Source organism: Phoenix dactylifera, chromosome 14 (assembly GCF_009389715.1).
Source record: "Phoenix dactylifera cultivar Barhee BC4 chromosome 14, palm_55x_up_171113_PBpolish2nd_filt_p, whole genome shotgun sequence".
In the NCBI taxonomy this organism is placed as follows: Eukaryota; Viridiplantae; Streptophyta; class Magnoliopsida; order Arecales; family Arecaceae; genus Phoenix; species Phoenix dactylifera.
Window position 1 is genome coordinate 9,828,297 of NC_052405.1, and position 17,992 is coordinate 9,846,288.

Genomic DNA, 17,992 nt, shown 5'->3' on the forward strand with positions numbered 1-17,992 from the left:
TGCTTAAACTGGTCTGACTCTGGTGCTTAGTTGGACCAGGAATCCATTATCTGGATTCTATTTATTCTGATTGTCATAGTTAGGGGGCACATTCTTCTCACTGTACCAGAGGTGGTGATCTCAAGTTCCTTGATGCTTCTAAGTCTTGAACAATTGTTCAATCGGAGAAAGGTGGGGGCTTGTCTCCCTTTTCCCGTGGCCATCTTCAGCAAAAGGGCTGAGATTGTCTTCCTCGGTTAATGAGCATTTGGAGGCGAAGAATTCCGTGCCTTATTCCTCCCTTTGTCCTAGTATTCTAGATCTTGTCTAGCAAACGAGAGTAAGTCCTGTTCCAACCCTTATTCCAACCTTATTTCTCAACCAAAAACAGTTCGACAATGCATTTGGTTCGGATGAAATCAAGATTAAGTCCTGGAGTAAGTCATATTCCTTCCAGACAGGTTTTGGAAAACAGGAATAAAGGAGAAATAGTTATTCGAGTCGAATCTGCTTATTCCTGGAATAACTATTCCAAGGTGGCAGGCATAACATTATTCATGGAATAATGTCCTCATTAATCCCTGCTTCTTTGTTTTAGATGGACATATATATCCTCAGCCAACAAATTATTTCAGCTAAGAAAAAAAAAACGGTTTGAGGATGAATCATTTCAGCTAGATAAAAAAAAACTGTCAATATTCCACCCTTTCTTTCTGATGTTCTGAATCACGAGCACACTGTCTAGCACAATCAAAAACATCTGATTGGTAAATGGAAATTGATTACTTTTTAGAACTAAAAGGCTTTAATAATCCATATCATTTATGTACCACTATCAGTGACCGTCAAAGATATCACTAAATTCACCTCAAATCTAACTCTTAATTGACTTCAATTTCACAGCACTATGTTTTCTGAACATTGGTCATAGGAGACAAGCACACAACATTTATCCTAAAGAGAGCCACAATCATAATTAGTGTGGCTAAGCGGGCCACCTCTGAGGAAAACAACCAGAATGGCAAGATATACCAGCTTCTTTACCCATGACGATGCCGCGATCACCGATCCTGTAAGATAAGACTGTGCCGATAACCTCATTACCCTCAGCCTCCTTTCATTCACATATTTACTCATTGCTCTTCCGATTCTCCTGCGCAGCTCTCGATCACGGATTGCACCCTCCGGACCCATTGGCATCTCTTGCGACAAGCATCTAGCAAGCACAATTGCATCTTCCAAACCAGAACTGCCACCTTGGCCGAGGAATGGGCCCATAACATGCATTGCATCCCCTGCGACTGTCATGGTGCCTTGCCAGAAGTTTGCAAAGATCAAGTGCCATGGAGCTCGATACCAAATATGCGTCAGGCTCAATGAACTGCTGTCGCAATGCTTCACCATTTCAATCACCTCGGGGGGGAATTCTCTTAATGTCTCCAACGTAAATTCTTTGATGAGCTCAGGAACCTTCCGTACATCTGAATCTGATGGAAACTCTCAAGAAGTTAGCTCACCCCTAGATTGAGCAATGACAGGGTTCACAACATATTTATCTTTAGTGAGACTAGTATTACCTTGAGAAGGGGACAGCCGACCGACAAACCAATAGACTAACTTTTCATCAACTGGGAGCCTTCCCAACAAGACACCATCACCTCTTAGCCGGATAAAATGGCTGTCAAAGCTGTGACCATCTGAATAGCTAGTAAAACCTCGCACAACAGATATTGGAAAAACCTTTGGGGCCTGTAATCCTAATGATTTTGCAACGATTGAATTTGATCCATCACAACCAATTAGAACCTGAAGCAGCATGTTCGAGTAAAATTGATAGGGATAATTATCAGTTTGCTTTTTCCATGAAAATGTTACATTTCTAAATTTGCTGTGATATCATAAGCTCGAATGGTTTCTACCATGACAACTAAATTGTGTGCTGGGATCAATTAGAGCACCCTGCCAGTAGATGTGAGTTAATGTAATGGTTTCATAAACATTGGATCAAACCTTTTTCAGATTTGATTTTCATGTATGATAATTCATTATTATCTATACTATTTTTGAATGCCATCTTTGGAATTGGATTATGAAAAATTGTGCAGATAACTACTCTTCTTTTAATATTTATGATTTGCTAGTTTAAAAATACTTAAGAAAAAAATTAAAAGTTAAAAGGAAATATTGACATCAAAGGTGTCCCTAGCTGATTCAAGAGAATTACCAAACCCATTATGGACAAGCTCAACTCTTTGGGTAAGTTAGGACAGGGTTTTAGAGTTAGTTTCGCTACATCCAAGCTAATTATGTATTAAAATTTCTAAAGGCTATAGCCCATTGGGTAAGTTTCGCCACATCCAAACTGAGTAAGATTCGCCACATCCGAGCTAATTATGTATCAAAATTTCTAAAAGCTATAACTTTCTTATACGATGTCTGATTTTTCCTTTTCTTTTATTGAAATTGGAAAACTTTTAGACATTTACGAGGATGCAAGTACCCTTGAGGGGCTTGTCACACAGCGATAATGTGCCAGTATGACGATGTTTAGGCCTCAGAAATAGATTAATCAAAGTGAAACTTTTCTTTCGAGCAAGACTTTGACTAGGCGTAATCCTCCATTTTGGCAGGAATCAGATAACATGATAGGAGACAAAGTTAACATAGAAGTAGATATCTAACTCCAGGAAGATTTTAGTTTCTATGTGATTTTTCTACCAGAAAATATTTTAGAAAACTTTTAACCTCTTTCAACTAGAAGAGAAATCTGATCCGAATTTAGGGTCTCGAATCTTATGAGTATAATAGAAACATTGCAACTCATTTTTTATCATATTAATGAAAGCAAAAAGGTCTAGAACCCTAATATTGGCACCCTATTATTTTATTATTATTTTTGTTGCAAAATCCGAGTTGAGTGGATTGAAGTTGATTTCTTCTCTCTCAAATCAATTCACCTTCTCTGGCCTTAAGTAGTAATTTGGTGGAGATATTCTTAGATTTCAATTCATTAATATAGGTGCAAGGACTAGGTAGGGGAAACCAATCCTTTGTAGTTGTTCAAAACAAATGGAATTGGATGCTCTAGAGTAGTAACAAATTGATAAAAATACATCATTCAGAATTTTCTTTTTGTTCTTTTTTTGTTGAGAAAAGTTCATCAAAAAAGTAGGAGAGATTTGTCGATCAGTGTTATTGCACAGACCACCAATAACGAAACCAAGCATTGAATAGCAAAATTATAGGAGTGTAGGAAAAATGGTATTTAAGTTAGAAAGAAATGAAGGGGAAATAATTTTATTTCATAGAATTAAGTAATCATGAAATAAATAAAATAGGAAACAAGAAAAATAGAAAACTTGTTGTGGATGTAACATCACCTTAGCTTTAATGGTAGCACCATCATTAGTATATAGAACATGAAGGGAAGTGATGGGATCTGATTCAACTGCTACAATTTGGCACCCAAAATGAATTGATTGCGTAGGCAAATTCTTAGCCAAGGTTTCAATCAGATCGCTCCTTTTCAAGCATCTTAGTTCTTCTTTCCTAGTAACAAAAGGAACCAAAATGTGTGATTAGAGGCAGCTTGTGGGCGACTCTCATTAGATTATTGATGTCTGAGAGTATGAACAAGAATTTCATCATTCTCTGGGTAACTTGCAAGATAATTAAGAGCAATAGTATGATTTGCTACTTCTTAGTACATCCATCAAAGCTATCATTACGCCCCAAACCTGCCACATGCTAGGCACGTGACATAACCATGGTTCTGTGACATATACAAGGCCTCAAACCTATTCAAAAACCCAATAATAATGGATAAAACCTAAACATTATTTTAAAAAAGTAAAATTTATTGTGGCTCTAATATAAAAACAATTCGGTCCTCTAATATAAATTAAACATATTAGCCATAAAGTCAAAATGTACAATTTCCAACATCAAATCCACATCTAACCATGAAACAAAATTTAAGTTGAATCACTAAGGTTCCACATTTCAAGACAACTAATGAAATCTAAAAACTTTACTAATCCATCATGCAGGCAACCTGTAGCCCACAATTCCTCTAATTGTCCTGCTCCTCTAAAATACATTAAAGGAAAGGATGTGAGCTCAATATCTCAGCAAGTATCCCACTACATATACGCACCAGATATCCAGAATGAAATAATAAATACAAATATAGCTACCATACACATAAAGAGGCATAGAAAATTTATTGGCCGTAAAGTTGGTTGTATATATTATTCATAATAAATGAACACAATGTGAATTCATCTAGTTGTAAACTATACAAAACTCACAATTTGAGACATGGATCCAAAGCAACAAAAATATCAAATTTTACAATACGAGAATAAATAAATTTCTAGGTTTGGACTAATCCATGGTCACACTTACACCCCGTGACTGGGTATCAAAAGTATCATCCTTACACCCTATGATGATGGGGTATCCATAGTGTCATACTTAAGCCTTGTGACGGGGTATCAATAGTGTCATGCTTAAGCCCCATGACTGGGTATCAAATGTGTCATGACTACGCTCCATGAGATGTCATGCTTATGCCCCATGATTGGGTATCAGCAGTATGCCCTGTGATTGGGTATCAATAAAACATGGTCAGTCCTATTCTTGATTTCAATCCATTCACATAATTACAACCATATCTAGAACCACAACCGAGCATAATCTAGGCACATGTACAACCAAGTGTCATAAATTTATGGAAGACAATATTCTGGTTCAATAGTCACTCTCTTTCACAAATACAATCAACCTATGACCATATCATATGCAATTCTCATTTAAAGTAAACATTTTTATCCACATACAAAGATGACTGAATTCATGGTTCAATGACAAGGAGTACAATTTCCAATATACATCTAATACAAAGTTTCATATAAAGCAAGTAAGAAAGCATGTGAGTGGAATACTTTACTATATGCTACCCTGCACTCTATTAAGTTGAGCAAATCAACTCAATAACATACAATAATTAGAAGCCTGAGCAAATGTCAAGACCCCAAACTAGCCTTCTCCTTGCCAAATGGTTGCTTACCTCTGTGAAAGAGAAGGGAATGCATGGGTCTTCATGCACTCAGATAGAAGAAGAAAAGAAAGAGAGGGGAAATGCTTCTCCGTCACATACAAGAGTGGTAGGGATTTTCTATGAGGTGAGTTCATGCAAGGGTTAGAAAAGGGGCATGCTTGACTTCAAGAAGGAAAAGGAAAACAGGAAAGGTGGAAGTCATGGTTTCCCCTTTATTAGCTTTTTGGGTCATCTTCTTTGGAGGCTACTTGTGTAGATTTTTGTTTTGAAGTATCGGTGATCAACTTTATCATATCTATGATATGACTGATCATGGAAGTTTGAAAGGGAGTTTATGACCTATGAAGTATATAAGCTTCTAGTTTTCTTGTGATAGATTGATATAGCATTAACTAACAGCTCCTTAGCACTTTAAGATGCTAAAGATGAGGAACTATTTTGTTACAGTTTTATATAACTGTCATTTTTCATCTCAAAACTGATGGTAGTTACCAAAATCATTTATGTACTAGAGTGGTGGGTGAGGACCATAGCTAAATAACAACAAAAACAACAAAAAAATGGTACATGCATTATATACTCTCCATTTACCGCATTTTCTCCTTTTAGTTCCAGGCTGCTTAAAGTTTACTACCATAAAACTAGAGCGAAACTCTTTCTTACTCCCTTCTCTTTTATTTGGTCAATAGGTCGATAAACTTGGTGCTCATATATAATACCATTTTTTATTCCCCTCGAAGATGGGAGGCCGGGCCTAATTTCTATAAGACTATATCCACAAACCATCAGCAATTAAAAAAGTCATCAAACTTTTCTAAGTAAAACCTGTGCAAACTTGAATATTTATCAAGTGTTAATAAGGTGTTTTTACATGGTAACATGCCAAACATATTTGCAGACCCATTCAAAGTCATCGTAAACATGGACACTATTTGAAGTCAATGTTGACGAGCATACTTTTGCAAGAATGTGTGGAGAACTCTGATTATTCTTCCCTCCATTCTCACAAAATTATAACATATATCAACCACACTACTACTTCAAGCATTAGGTGTTAAACAAAAACTTCTTGGATATACCTGCATGAAGTTACTTGCAACTTGTTCTTGTGGAGCCACATATCTCGTATCCTGAATAAAGTTTGCAAAATAAGACTTAATGCTATCAGTATTTTGATGGTTATATGCAAAAAAAAGAAAAAAGAAAACTAAAAAAGGAACCTATGTCTAAAATGTTGATGATCATACTATATTAAGAAAAGTGTTTGTGGGTCTTTTGGGTGTGCTTGCCCAGAGATGAAATTTATTTGATTCATAATGGAAACTTTATGATATAACAATCATCAATATGAGTTATCATGGAAAGAAAATATGCATATAACTGATCTTAATCTTCTCTTCCTCATCCAAATCCCATATCCAATGACATCTTCTAGCTCCCCAAATTCTTTCTCTCACTATCCGAACTATCCACTCTCTATCAACCAAAATTATTTCTCTTTTATCTTCTTCTCCCCCTCTAATAACCTTATCAACTCCAATCTGTATCTCTGATTTTAAACCTTCTATTTTATATTATACTTATTTAATATTATTGATTATCTTTGTTGTGCATTCCAACCTTTACTTGAAATCATAATACTTATTGGTTATTGTCTTATCTAATTTTGTTTACCACACATGCATTCTGCCATCTGCTAGTTACAATAAAAGTATATGCAATATAATGCCCTTCTTGTGTGATGGGCAGTCAGGTGACTCAAAGAAATGAAAATAGAAAAGAACCTCGGTCTCCAGAAAACACAGAAACATACTCTGTTAGAGGGATAGCTTTTCTCCGTAGTTCCGTACCAAGCCCAAGTTGGTCAAGTGCACGCCAACCATTGATGTAAACACCGATTGCTGCCCCTGCAGCTCGCAGGGTGTCAGATTTCTCTAAAACAAGGCTATTTATTCCTTTCCTGCATAGTTTTGCATGAAAAATTAGATATTAATTTTGATTCTTCTAACCAGTTAAATTAACAAAATCCTAGGAATTCCATTATCAGTGTAGAAAATTTATCTGGACATGATGATGGGTAGTTATATATTTTTTGGCCTCTTTCTTTCTTCTCATGTGAGAACTCAAAGAATACCTTTCGGCTAGCATTTTTAGGTGAGGTCCTAGGTTGGAAGAAATGATATGAGAGCGAACTCGGATCATAGCCTATGTGGACTAGGAAACACTGCAGGACGGGTTAATGGAGGCTGACCATGAGCCTATCGTGATGCTTATGATTAGATTTGAATGGATTTGAACTCTTAGCCTAACGAGGACGTCAGGGCTTGGTTGTGACATCTCATATATCATATCCATAGTGTTCTAAAGGGAAAACCAGATTCTTAAGGAATATATAGCATGAAATGGGCGAGTGTTCATCTTTTTATAGTACCATAGCCATAATTTTACACAAGCAATGCAATTATCGGATAGACATGAACGAGGTGAGCATTTAAGGTACCAAGATAAAAAACACCAATAAGTCTACCTGCTAATCAACAAATTAAACTACAGATTGAGAGAACTAGCAGCAATCTTCTTCTCTTAGAGAAAAAGGTAGGACCCAACCCATATCTCACCAAGCAAATTGATATCCATGTCTGATTTTAGGGAACTAATTATAAAGGAGAGCAAGTCCTTCGAGATGGATCAAGGTCTGATAACATCGGATCAAAAGAAGAGGAGTCGCCAGAAATTGTCATTATATGGAGGTGCTTGCATACACTCAAAACTAAGATGCAGTACTATATCAATGAATCTTCAAGAGAGTGAAACGCTGCAGCAAGAATCTTTTGGTTTTCAGAAGTAGGGCTTAATACATCATGTGGGACTTCTATTCCGTGCAAAGATCACGGTAAGCGATTAGAAATAAGGAGGAATAATCTTTAAAAACGAGGCCTTTAGAGTTTAGAACAAGGAACTTGTACCTGTGAAGAGCCAAGGCAGTGGCAAGACCACAGATTCCTCCACCCACTATAACAATGTCATGATGCTCCTCCTTTGAGCCCATCTTCCCTTCTATTTCTCTTCACCCTCCTCCATGTAATGGTAAGCTGCAAGGCATATACATGGCTTCCACCACCGCCCCTGTGACTTAGTCATAAAAATTATATATATAAAAAAAGACTCAGTTGTAGGTAGTCAAATATTATATCCTTTTTGATAAAAAATAATATATATGTTACCAGAGTAAGAGGCTTTTTTTTCGCTGTCCTTGAATCAATGTTCGGTCCATCAGTCGGATAGAATGGAAGGCCTTTTTTTCGCTGTCCAGCCAAAAACATCGAATCACCAGAGTAAGATACTTGTCTACTTGACGTCAGCGCTAACGTGTCGTATTTGGACTTCACTGGCTTGCAGAATCTGACTTGAAAAATATTATTTTAGTTTATTCACAGATGAGGCTGCTTTTTTTTAAACATATCAAACATTAGTACATCATCTGTACTGAATATCTTCCACCGAACCGGAGAAATGTGCTTAAGAAACTTCTTTGCAACAAGAGAAAATCTGTGGCTCCACGTCCCAAAATGTTTCTTTTCTTTCAAAAGGTATCATCCCTTCCTTTCTTTCAATCAACTCTGATAATGGGATACTTGATACCAGACTCCATAGGGAGCCGTCTTCGTTGTCAGAGATTATAGAAGGAATCAGGTTGGCCGGGTACTAGAGAGTGCGGAAAGGACTGATCTATACTATAAAAATTCATTATATAAATCAGGTTATTGGATAATATAGATTTCTAAAAATAATTATTGAAAAAAAGTAAGACAATGATCATATTATAATTATTATTTAAATTTCTTTTGTTATTTTATAATAAGGTGCCACGGAATTTGTTATAAGATGTGCTTTGAGATTCTCATTCTTAGAGACGTGTCATGTAACAGAGGGTCTTCTACCTCTGCTCGGCGAGCAGGTAATTTTGTCTCAGATAGAAAGCACACGAGTTTTACCAAAAGCATTCATGGAGTGGCAACATACAACGCCTTATGCGGACGAAAATCCGCACAAAACAATTTACGCGGATATTTGCACGTAAGTTGTCTTCGAGAACAACAATTTGGCATCGATTAATGTGCAAAATTTTATGCGGGGCTGCTTCCTTCATGTACACATTCTCTAAGAATGTAAATCCACATAGAAACTTTCATGCTGGGGATGCACACCAGTTCTCACAGTTTGCAAACGCACATGAGAGATTGCTCCCCATTTGAGGGATATTCGTATAAAACTTTTATGCGGCAGAAACCTGCATGGAAAGATATCTGTGAACTGCCATACATATCAAATTTGGGAGAAGTGCTTCCTTCGTGCATACGTAAGCATAAAATTTCTATACGGTTAAATCCGCATAGAAACCTCTATGCGGGCTTACGTACATTCAACTTTTATAAAATTTCCGTGCGGACGGGCTGCACTCAGCAAAGGTCGTTCACCAACATAGGGATGTCCGCATAGCATTTTTATGCTGAAGAAAATCCGCATAGAATGATATGCGAGGAAATCCGCACATCAAGTTTCTATGGGGACCAGATTCTCACGTCGGGAGAGGAAGCCATCCACGTGACCATCCTTGAGGCAGAAGACTAATTTCTGACCATCCTTTTTCTGAGAAATTAATTTATGACCATCAGCGGGCAGTCAAGCTTTCAAATTTATCAATCACCTTGGCTTTGATGATATTCCCATCATGAACATAAAGAATAGGGAATGATCTTGATGGATCTCTTTCAACTGCTACAATTTGGCACCCAAGTCGGACTGAGCCAGCAGGCAAGTTGTCAAACAACACTTGAATGAGATCAATTCTCTTTAAGCACCCGAAATCTTCCATCCTAATAAAATAATAAACAAATAAATAAGAAAAATAACAAAGACTAAGCAACACGACAATAAGATAAATAAGTATGGATTCTCTTTAGGATAGGCCCTGAAAGGAGAAAGAAGGCTCGAATGCCAACAGACGATCTCTCTATTCTCACATTGCAATCATGTTAGTGATATCTAAAAAAACATGATGCTACAACTAGTGCTTGAATTTTCTTTTCAAGATTGAGAATTTTTTGATTTTTTTGTATGAAAAAAAAATCGTAAGGAAATGATGTAAAAGCTACTTATGTCCAACTTGGGCAACATCACCCAAGGTTTGAAGCCAGATTCACCTCCAAATGAAGGAGGGGTACAACCCATGGATGTACTTCCGCAATGCTTTTCAATATAGCATTTTATATCCAAGAAATCAGATGTTTACTGGAATCTTTTAAACATACCTGCTCGATTTTACTTGCACTGTAGACTTGTGATGCCATACTTCTTGAATCCTGCATAGAATTTACATTGAAAAGAAGTAAATAGGTATCCAACTCTTTGAGAGAAAGATATACAGGATGTTGGTTCTTATATATTCATTAGTAGATTAAAAGTAAACATATTATGTCAAGCGCATGGACTATGTGTTGCAAATAAAGTTGAAGCAGAAATAAAACTAAACTATTCTACTTCAATAAATAATAGGCAGTAATAGGCTAAAACAAAAAATTAAAAGTAAAAGTAGAAAAATAGAACCCGAGATGCTGAGGCGTGGTATGTTGGTCACTTTTCTTGAAGTAGATTTCGCCGCCTTATAGTGCACTAGGCTTGGATGGCATTCTACTCCTAAGATACAATAGCCTCTCGTTCCTTCTGCCTCGATGATTTGCACGGATCAAAGAAGGCTTCTAACCCAGAATCAATATGCAGCAAGCCCGTTTAAAAAAAATTTGGAAGAAATATTTTAACTGGAAGGAAGAGAGGGTAGAGAAAGAAAAGAGATTAGGAATCCTCTGCTTTTTATCTGATCTCTTTCTAATCTGTAGAGGTCGTCTATTTATAAACCTCTACGAGACGTATGCCTGTGGGGCGCGTCTCTTCGCATGAGGCGCGAAACCACGGTCATGCCCCTCGTGGGCGCGATCCTTCGCGTGGATGCGAGTTCGCGTTCCTCAAGAACGTGCCCCCCTCATGCTTGCACGGAACGTAAAAGCACTTGCTTTTACGTCCGTGCAAGCTTCCTTGCACGTACGTAAAAGCAGGTGGGGATTGTTGGATTTATTAATGATTAAATGTTTTATTTTGTCACCATCATTTGGTGATGTGATTGGATTGTGTGTGGGGTTGTTTTCACAAGGACATGAGTTCGAATCCTTCTTCCCGCGGTTTTTATGTCACCCTTCTTCCGGCAACGTCCTTGTGAGAACAACCCCACACACAAACCAACCGCACCACCAAAGGATGGTGACAAAATAAAACATTTAATCATTAATAAATCCAACAATCCCCCACCTGATTAAAATGTTTTCAAGATTTTATAAAAAATAGTCATACCGGGCCTTTCATGTCACGACTTCAATAAAGGTAGCTTGCGGCTTTGAACCTTTACCTAGTGAAAATATACTTACATCTGAAAGGAATAGTGGTAACTAAAAAGTTTTGAACCAAATCCTTTGGTTTATATTTCCATATACTTCACCCATGACAAATGCAAATACTGGGTTCATCATAGGTGGTGCTTTTCGGCCCCATGCACCAATATCTCAGTTTCATGAGCGCTCTAGGGGTTAAACCCTTATCCCCATAGACTGCGGCCACACAGTCACACTCACATAGGTGAATCCTCCAAGGGTGCTCGCAGCACAACACCTTGCCATAGACTCGAACTCATTCAGAGTTTTAAACTCTTCCATATACTTCTGCTGTGTTTAGCACTCACATCATAGGGAGAGACCAAATGACATAAAGTCATTTTAATAATAGTGCTAACTAATCATTAAACAACTTGTTTTTTCCGTTGAACCTTTCGTCTTGGGATCTCCAGTCAGAATAGGTTGGGTTGCCATTATCAATGATTCCTTATGGGTTTCAGTTCCACCCCCCTTGATGTTTCTATAACTTTGCTTCTAGCTAGTCCTTTAGTCAAAGGATATACTAGGTTACCTTCAGATCTAACAAATTCCAAAGTCACGATACCATTTTTAATTAGGTATCTAATTGTCTTATGTCTCACACTAATGTGTCTTCTATTTTTCTTGTTATATTCAGTATTTTTACAAGTATTAATTGCAGCTTCACTGTCACATAACAAAGAGATAGCAGGTATAGGCTTTTCCATAATAAAAATTTCTGACATAAGATTCTTAAACTATTCTGCTTCTTGAGTTGCAGAATCTAAGGCTACAATCTCAGTCTTTATAGTGGATATGGTGATCACAGTTTGTTTGGATGATCTCCAAGCAACAGCTGCACCACCCAACATGAATATGTATCCACTAGTTCCTTTTCGGTTCACTGAATTAGTGATCCAACTAGCATCACTGTATCCTTCAAGTATAGCGAAAAATCTTGAGTAGTGTAAACCATAAGACATGGTACCTCTCAAGTATCTAAGTACTCTGTCCAGTGCTTCCCAGTGACTAAGACTAGGGCAACTATTAAACCTACTGAGCTTTCCTATAGCATAGAAAATGTCAGGTCTACTTGTATTTGCAACATACATCAGTGTCCCAATAATCTGAGCATATTTTCCTTGGGCCACTGGATCACCTTTGTTGCACTTCAAGTTCAAACCATGCTCATAAGGTGTACTCACTGGTTTACAGTTGTACTTATCAAATTTCTTCAAAATTTTCTCAATATATTGTGATTGATCAAAGATTATACCATTAGGTATTCTGGTAATCCTGTTACCAAGAATTACCTCTGCCTGACCTAAATCTTTCATATCAAAATTATTAGATAAAAAATTCTTGATATCAGTTACAATATTTATATCAGTATCAAAAATTAAGATATCATCAACATATAAACACAAGATAACACATGAATCATTTTCTAACTTAGAATATAAGCATTTATCGGATTCATTTACTTTAAAGCCATAAGAAATAATTATTTCATCAAATTTTCTATGCTATTGCTTAGGAGATTGTTTTAAACCATAAAGGGATTTGACCAACCTACAAACTTTTTTTTCCTATCCCTGAGCCACATATCCCTTTGGCTGATCCATATAAATCTCTTCCTCTAAATTACCATTAAGGAAGGCAGTCTTGACATCCATCTGATGGATTATCAAATTATGGATTGAAGCCAGTGCAATTAAAGTACGGATAGTGGTTATCCTAGCCACAGGAGAAAACGTATCAAAGTAGTCAATACCCTCTCTCTGAGTAAAGCCCTTAGCAACTGATCTTGCTTTATATTTTTCAATTGAACCATCAGGTCTTAATTTCTTCTTAAAGATTCATTTACAACTTAAAGTCTTACTACCAGGTGGTAAATTAGTTAGAAACCATGTTTCATTAGTCATAAGTGAATTCATTTTACTATTAATAGCTTCCTTCCAAAACATAGAATGTAATAAGTTCATAGCATCTTTATACGTTTTAGGATCATCTTCAACCATAAAGGTATAGAAATCAGATCCAAAATCTTTCTTTTTCCTAATTCTTTTGCTTCTACCAAGTTCATTAACATCAATAAGTTCATTTTCATTTTCATTAGAAGGTGAATTACAAGATGCATTATTAGATCTATCTATTATATGCTTTTCTATTTTATCCTTAAAAGAAAAAATGTCTTCAAAGAAAGAAGCATCTTTAGATTCAATTATAGTATTTTTATCTATGCCATTAATATCAGAACTAATGACTAAGAATCTATAAGTAACACTATTAAGAGAATAACCAAGAAATATAGCATCAAAAGTCTTAGGTCCTAATTTTCTTTTCTTAATTAAAGGAATATTAACCTTAGCCAAACAACCCCAAACTTTTAGAAAGTTTAGGTTAGGCTTTCTTCCTTTTCAAAGTTTATAAGGAGATTCATTAGAACCTTTAAATGGAACCCTATTAAGCAGAAAATATGCAGTAAGCATTGCTTCCCCCCACCAAACCTCTGGTAAACTTGAGTTGGTAAGCAAAGATTTTACTATATCTTGCAGAGTCCTATTTTTCCTTTCAGCCACTCCATTAGACTGAGGTGCATAGGGAGGTGTTACTTCATGTAGAATTCAATTAACTCTACAGAATTCATTCAAGTCATTAGAGGTGTATTCTCCTCCTCTATCTGACCTGAGAATCTTTATTTTCTTGTCAAGTTGATTTTCTACTAAAGATTTATAAGTCTTAAACATCTCAAATGCTTCATCTTTAGATTTCATCAAATAAACTTGACAATACTTAGAATAATCATCCATGAAGGTAATGAAATACCTTCTACCCCCTTTAGTCAAAGTTCCATTTAGATCACATACATCTGAATGAATTAATTCTAATAAAGTTGAATTTCTATTTACCATTTTAAATGGTTTTCTAGGTTGCTTAGATTGAACACAAATTAGACACTTTTCTTTTTCATCTAATGAAACAATAGGCAATAAACCAGAACTAATCATTTTTTTAATAGTATTATTATTCACATGTCCTAATCTAGCATGCCAAAGAAATGAAGAACATACTGAATGAATAACTTTATTATTGCTATAAGAAGGAATGTCCAAAGGTACATCATTCATTTTATTAATTACATATAAGCCATCACACTCATAGCCTTTGCCTACAAATGTTCCATTCTTTGTTATACTCACTTTCTTAGATTGAAATAACAAAGAATAGCCACTCCTTATCAGAAGATATCCACTGATCAGATTCCTCTTTTCTTCAAGCGCATGGTACACATTAAATAGAGGAAGCACATTCCCAGATGTAAGCCTTAGAAGTACTTTTCCAGTTCCAAGTACTCGTGCCGAGGTAAAATTCTCCATAGTCACAGTTAGGCCGCTCCGGACCTGATAAACAGTAAAAAGGGTATGATCAGTATACATATGAACATTCGCACCTGTATCCACTAACCAATCGGTAGAATGAATTGCCAAATTTAACTCTAGACTTAAAGTTACATACCGATCATCAGTATTAGTAGGACCAGTACTGGATAACACCATGTTGGTTTGTGGATTGGAAAGTTGAGGAGGTGCATGTTCATAGTTCTGATACTTCTTCTTCTTCATCCGGCATACTCGTGCCATATGACCGAATTTTTCATAATTGTAGCAAATCGGCCTCCGATCGTTCTTATTGATTTGGTGTTTTGGCTTCATGGATTTTCCTTTATTCTTAGGTCCACCCTTTTCAAATTTGGAGTTTTTGAACCTATAGGTTTTATTCTGGCCTTCTACAAAGTTCGCCTTAGTTAGAAACTCAGGGTTCATGATTTGCTCATTGTCTTTCTTAAGATGTTGCTCTTGAATCCTAATGGCAGATAGTAGGGTTTTCATGCTCATTTCCTCAGTCTTATGTTTTAGGGACAACCCAAAATCTTTCAAAGAAGGTGAAAGCTTGTTAATAGTACAAGCAACTTGAAGGCTCTCAGTTATACACGTTCCCCTTAAGTCTAATTCATGATAAATCACTGTTAGCTCATGGGCTTGGTCAACTATGGGCTTGGTGTCTACCATCTTATAAGATAGGAATTGACTAGCAGTATACTTGTCCATTCCGGCATCTTGGATACCATATTTTTTATTAAGATTATCCCAAATCTTCTTAGAGGTTTTCAAAGTGCAATAGACATCAAAGAGGGGATCAGAAAGATAGGACAAAATCCTACCCCTACACAGGTAGTCTTTCTTCTTAAATTCCTCTAAATTACAAGTCCTAGCCGGTTCATTCTCATCCTCATTTGGAGGAGAGTCAAAAATTATGGAAAATAATCCAAGCGTGGTTAAGAAGATTTTCATTTTCTCTCTCCAACGCTTAAAATTAGTTCCATTAAACTTTTCAGGAGGAACCGGATCACTTGCATTGGCCATTGGGGTAACTCTAATTACTAGCCTATTATACGTAGGAAATCTACTTCAAGAATGTTGCAAATAAAGTTGAAGCAGAAATAAAACTAAACTATTCTACTTCAATAAATAATAGGCAGTAATAGGCTAAAACAAAAAATTAAAAGTAAAAGTAGAAAAATGGAACCCGAGATGCTGAGGCGTGGTATGTTGGTCACTTTCCTTGAAGTAGATTTCACCGCCTTACAGTGCACTAGGCTTGGATGGCGTTCTACTCCTGAGATACAACAACCTCTCATTCCTTCCGCCTCGATGATTTGCACGGATCAAAGAAGGCTTCAAACCCAGAATCAATATGCAGCAAGCCCGTTTAAAAAAAAATTGGAAGAAATATTTTAACTGGTAGGAAGAGAGAGTAGAGAAAGAAAAGAGATTAGGAATCCTCTGCTTTTTGTCTGATCTCTTTTTAATATGTAGAGGTCGTCTATTTATAGATCTCTACGAGACGTATGCCTGTGGGGCGCGTCAACCCCACACACAAACCAACCGCACCACCAAAGGATGGTGACAAAATAAAACATTTAATCGTTAATAAATCCAACACTATGTTCTGAATGTTGTTACCAGTTAAGATAGTAATAAAGGTGGTATTGTTTATCATATAATTGAAGCATTGCTATGTGCCCTAAGATGAACTTGAAGAAAAGATCCACAAGTATTCTTGTTGCGTATCGCAGAAGGTTGGGGTGTTTCTTGAGGCCAAGCTGCTAATCTTGCCTTCACTGGTTAAGCGAAAAATTCGGTTCATACTCACATTCAGGTTCCGTTTGCGATATGTGTAGCATTTTCCTTGCATCAAATATCATATCCTACCCAGTATATTACCCAAAATATATTTCTGAAAGAGAACTTAATTTTAAAAGGCAGTGAAAGTATACTCTGGAAAAGTAGATATTTTTGAAAAAAAGGATTTGACCTTAAAAGGCTATGAAAACGTACACTGGAATAGGCATACTTTTTTCCCTAAGCACAACACCTACACCAAGTCTATCAAGTGCACACCAACCATTCATGAAGACACCAATTGCTGCCCCAGTAGCTCGTAGTCTCTCAGATCTCTCTAATACAAGACTTTTTACTCCTTTCCTGCACAAACAATGAGCAAAATGTAATGCAATGAAGATAACTTTTTATCATAATATAAAAAATTATATCCAAATCTACATTTCAGAATTAGGTCCTATTAATCAATTAAGGTTTTCATCTACTACCAGATATCAGTTTGTATCAAAATGGGGAACCCACTTATACAATTTATCTAAACCTTGCCTCTTATTATCTCGGCTTATATAACCCAGTTTTTCTCAAGATATCCGCTGAGACAAAAATCAATATATCAGACAAGAGTTTTAATCTTCCTTTCTTCATCTTGATTTATAAGTTGATAAATAAATATGCAAAGTGAAAGCATAAAGACAATTGTAGCCTCTATTATGTACACCAAGAAATCAATATCTTGGTTCCTATATATCAGCTAAGTTGCGATGAACTGAGATCTTCATTCATCTTGGTACCCATCACTCACCAATATGGTTGATATCTTAGCTTTTCAAACATAGCCAGGGCTTTAAAGCTACATTATTTGGATTGGAATCGTGCATGTTTCACATTCATTGGCTATTATAAACATGTATAGAATTTCACCTCTTGAGTAAATAAATATATCCACATCTATCTGTAGGCTGTTGATCTGTGTCCTTGGTGTATGCAAGAGAACAGGTCTGATGGCTTTCTAATCTACAGTAGGATTGGACATGGCCATAGCTGCATCTTGCACAACATTAAACCTCGCCTGATATGCTGCTGAGTTCCTCTTTAAAATCAAACCCACCTGTATTCAATTTTTCATGTTGTGGACTGGCTAGCATTCATAGCGTCTCATCCATGGCAATCTTCTTGGGTTTCCTTTTGCAAACCATCCATCGACCACCTGCTGCTGATGGAGCTTAGCAAGCTTTGGTTCGGTACACCAGTTTTGAGTTCCATGCCATTCAGCCTGCAACCCGAGTAACAGCATCTATATCCAT

General features: G+C 36.5%; 2 protein-coding genes across 3 annotated transcripts; both read right to left on the reverse strand.

Moving 5' to 3' along the window:
* Positions 1-740: 740 nt before the first annotated feature.
* Positions 741-8,173, reverse strand: LOC103708300 (monooxygenase 1-like). 2 transcript variants are annotated; one of them, XM_039133608.1, is made up of 6 exons: positions 8,008-8,173; positions 6,855-7,001; positions 6,121-6,171; positions 3,360-3,528; positions 1,557-1,785; positions 741-1,466 (listed from the first exon to the last, which is right to left on the reverse strand). In XM_039133608.1, exons 1-6 carry the CDS (start codon positions 8,088-8,090, stop codon positions 934-936), a joined length of 1,212 nt encoding a protein of 403 aa, XP_038989536.1. In that variant the 5' UTR covers positions 8,091-8,173; the 3' UTR covers positions 741-933. The 2 variants fall into 2 exon arrangements, with proteins under 2 accessions (XP_038989536.1, XP_038989537.1); XM_039133609.1 differs by lacking the exon at positions 6,855-7,001.
* Positions 8,174-14,594: 6,421 nt separating this feature from the next.
* Positions 14,595-16,052, reverse strand: LOC120113048. Its single transcript, XM_039133610.1, has 2 exons — positions 15,022-16,052; positions 14,595-14,906 (listed from the first exon to the last, which is right to left on the reverse strand). Exons 1-2 carry the CDS (start codon positions 15,927-15,929, stop codon positions 14,891-14,893), a joined length of 924 nt encoding a protein of 307 aa, XP_038989538.1. The 5' UTR covers positions 15,930-16,052; the 3' UTR covers positions 14,595-14,890.
* Positions 16,053-17,992: the final 1,940 nt, after the last annotated feature.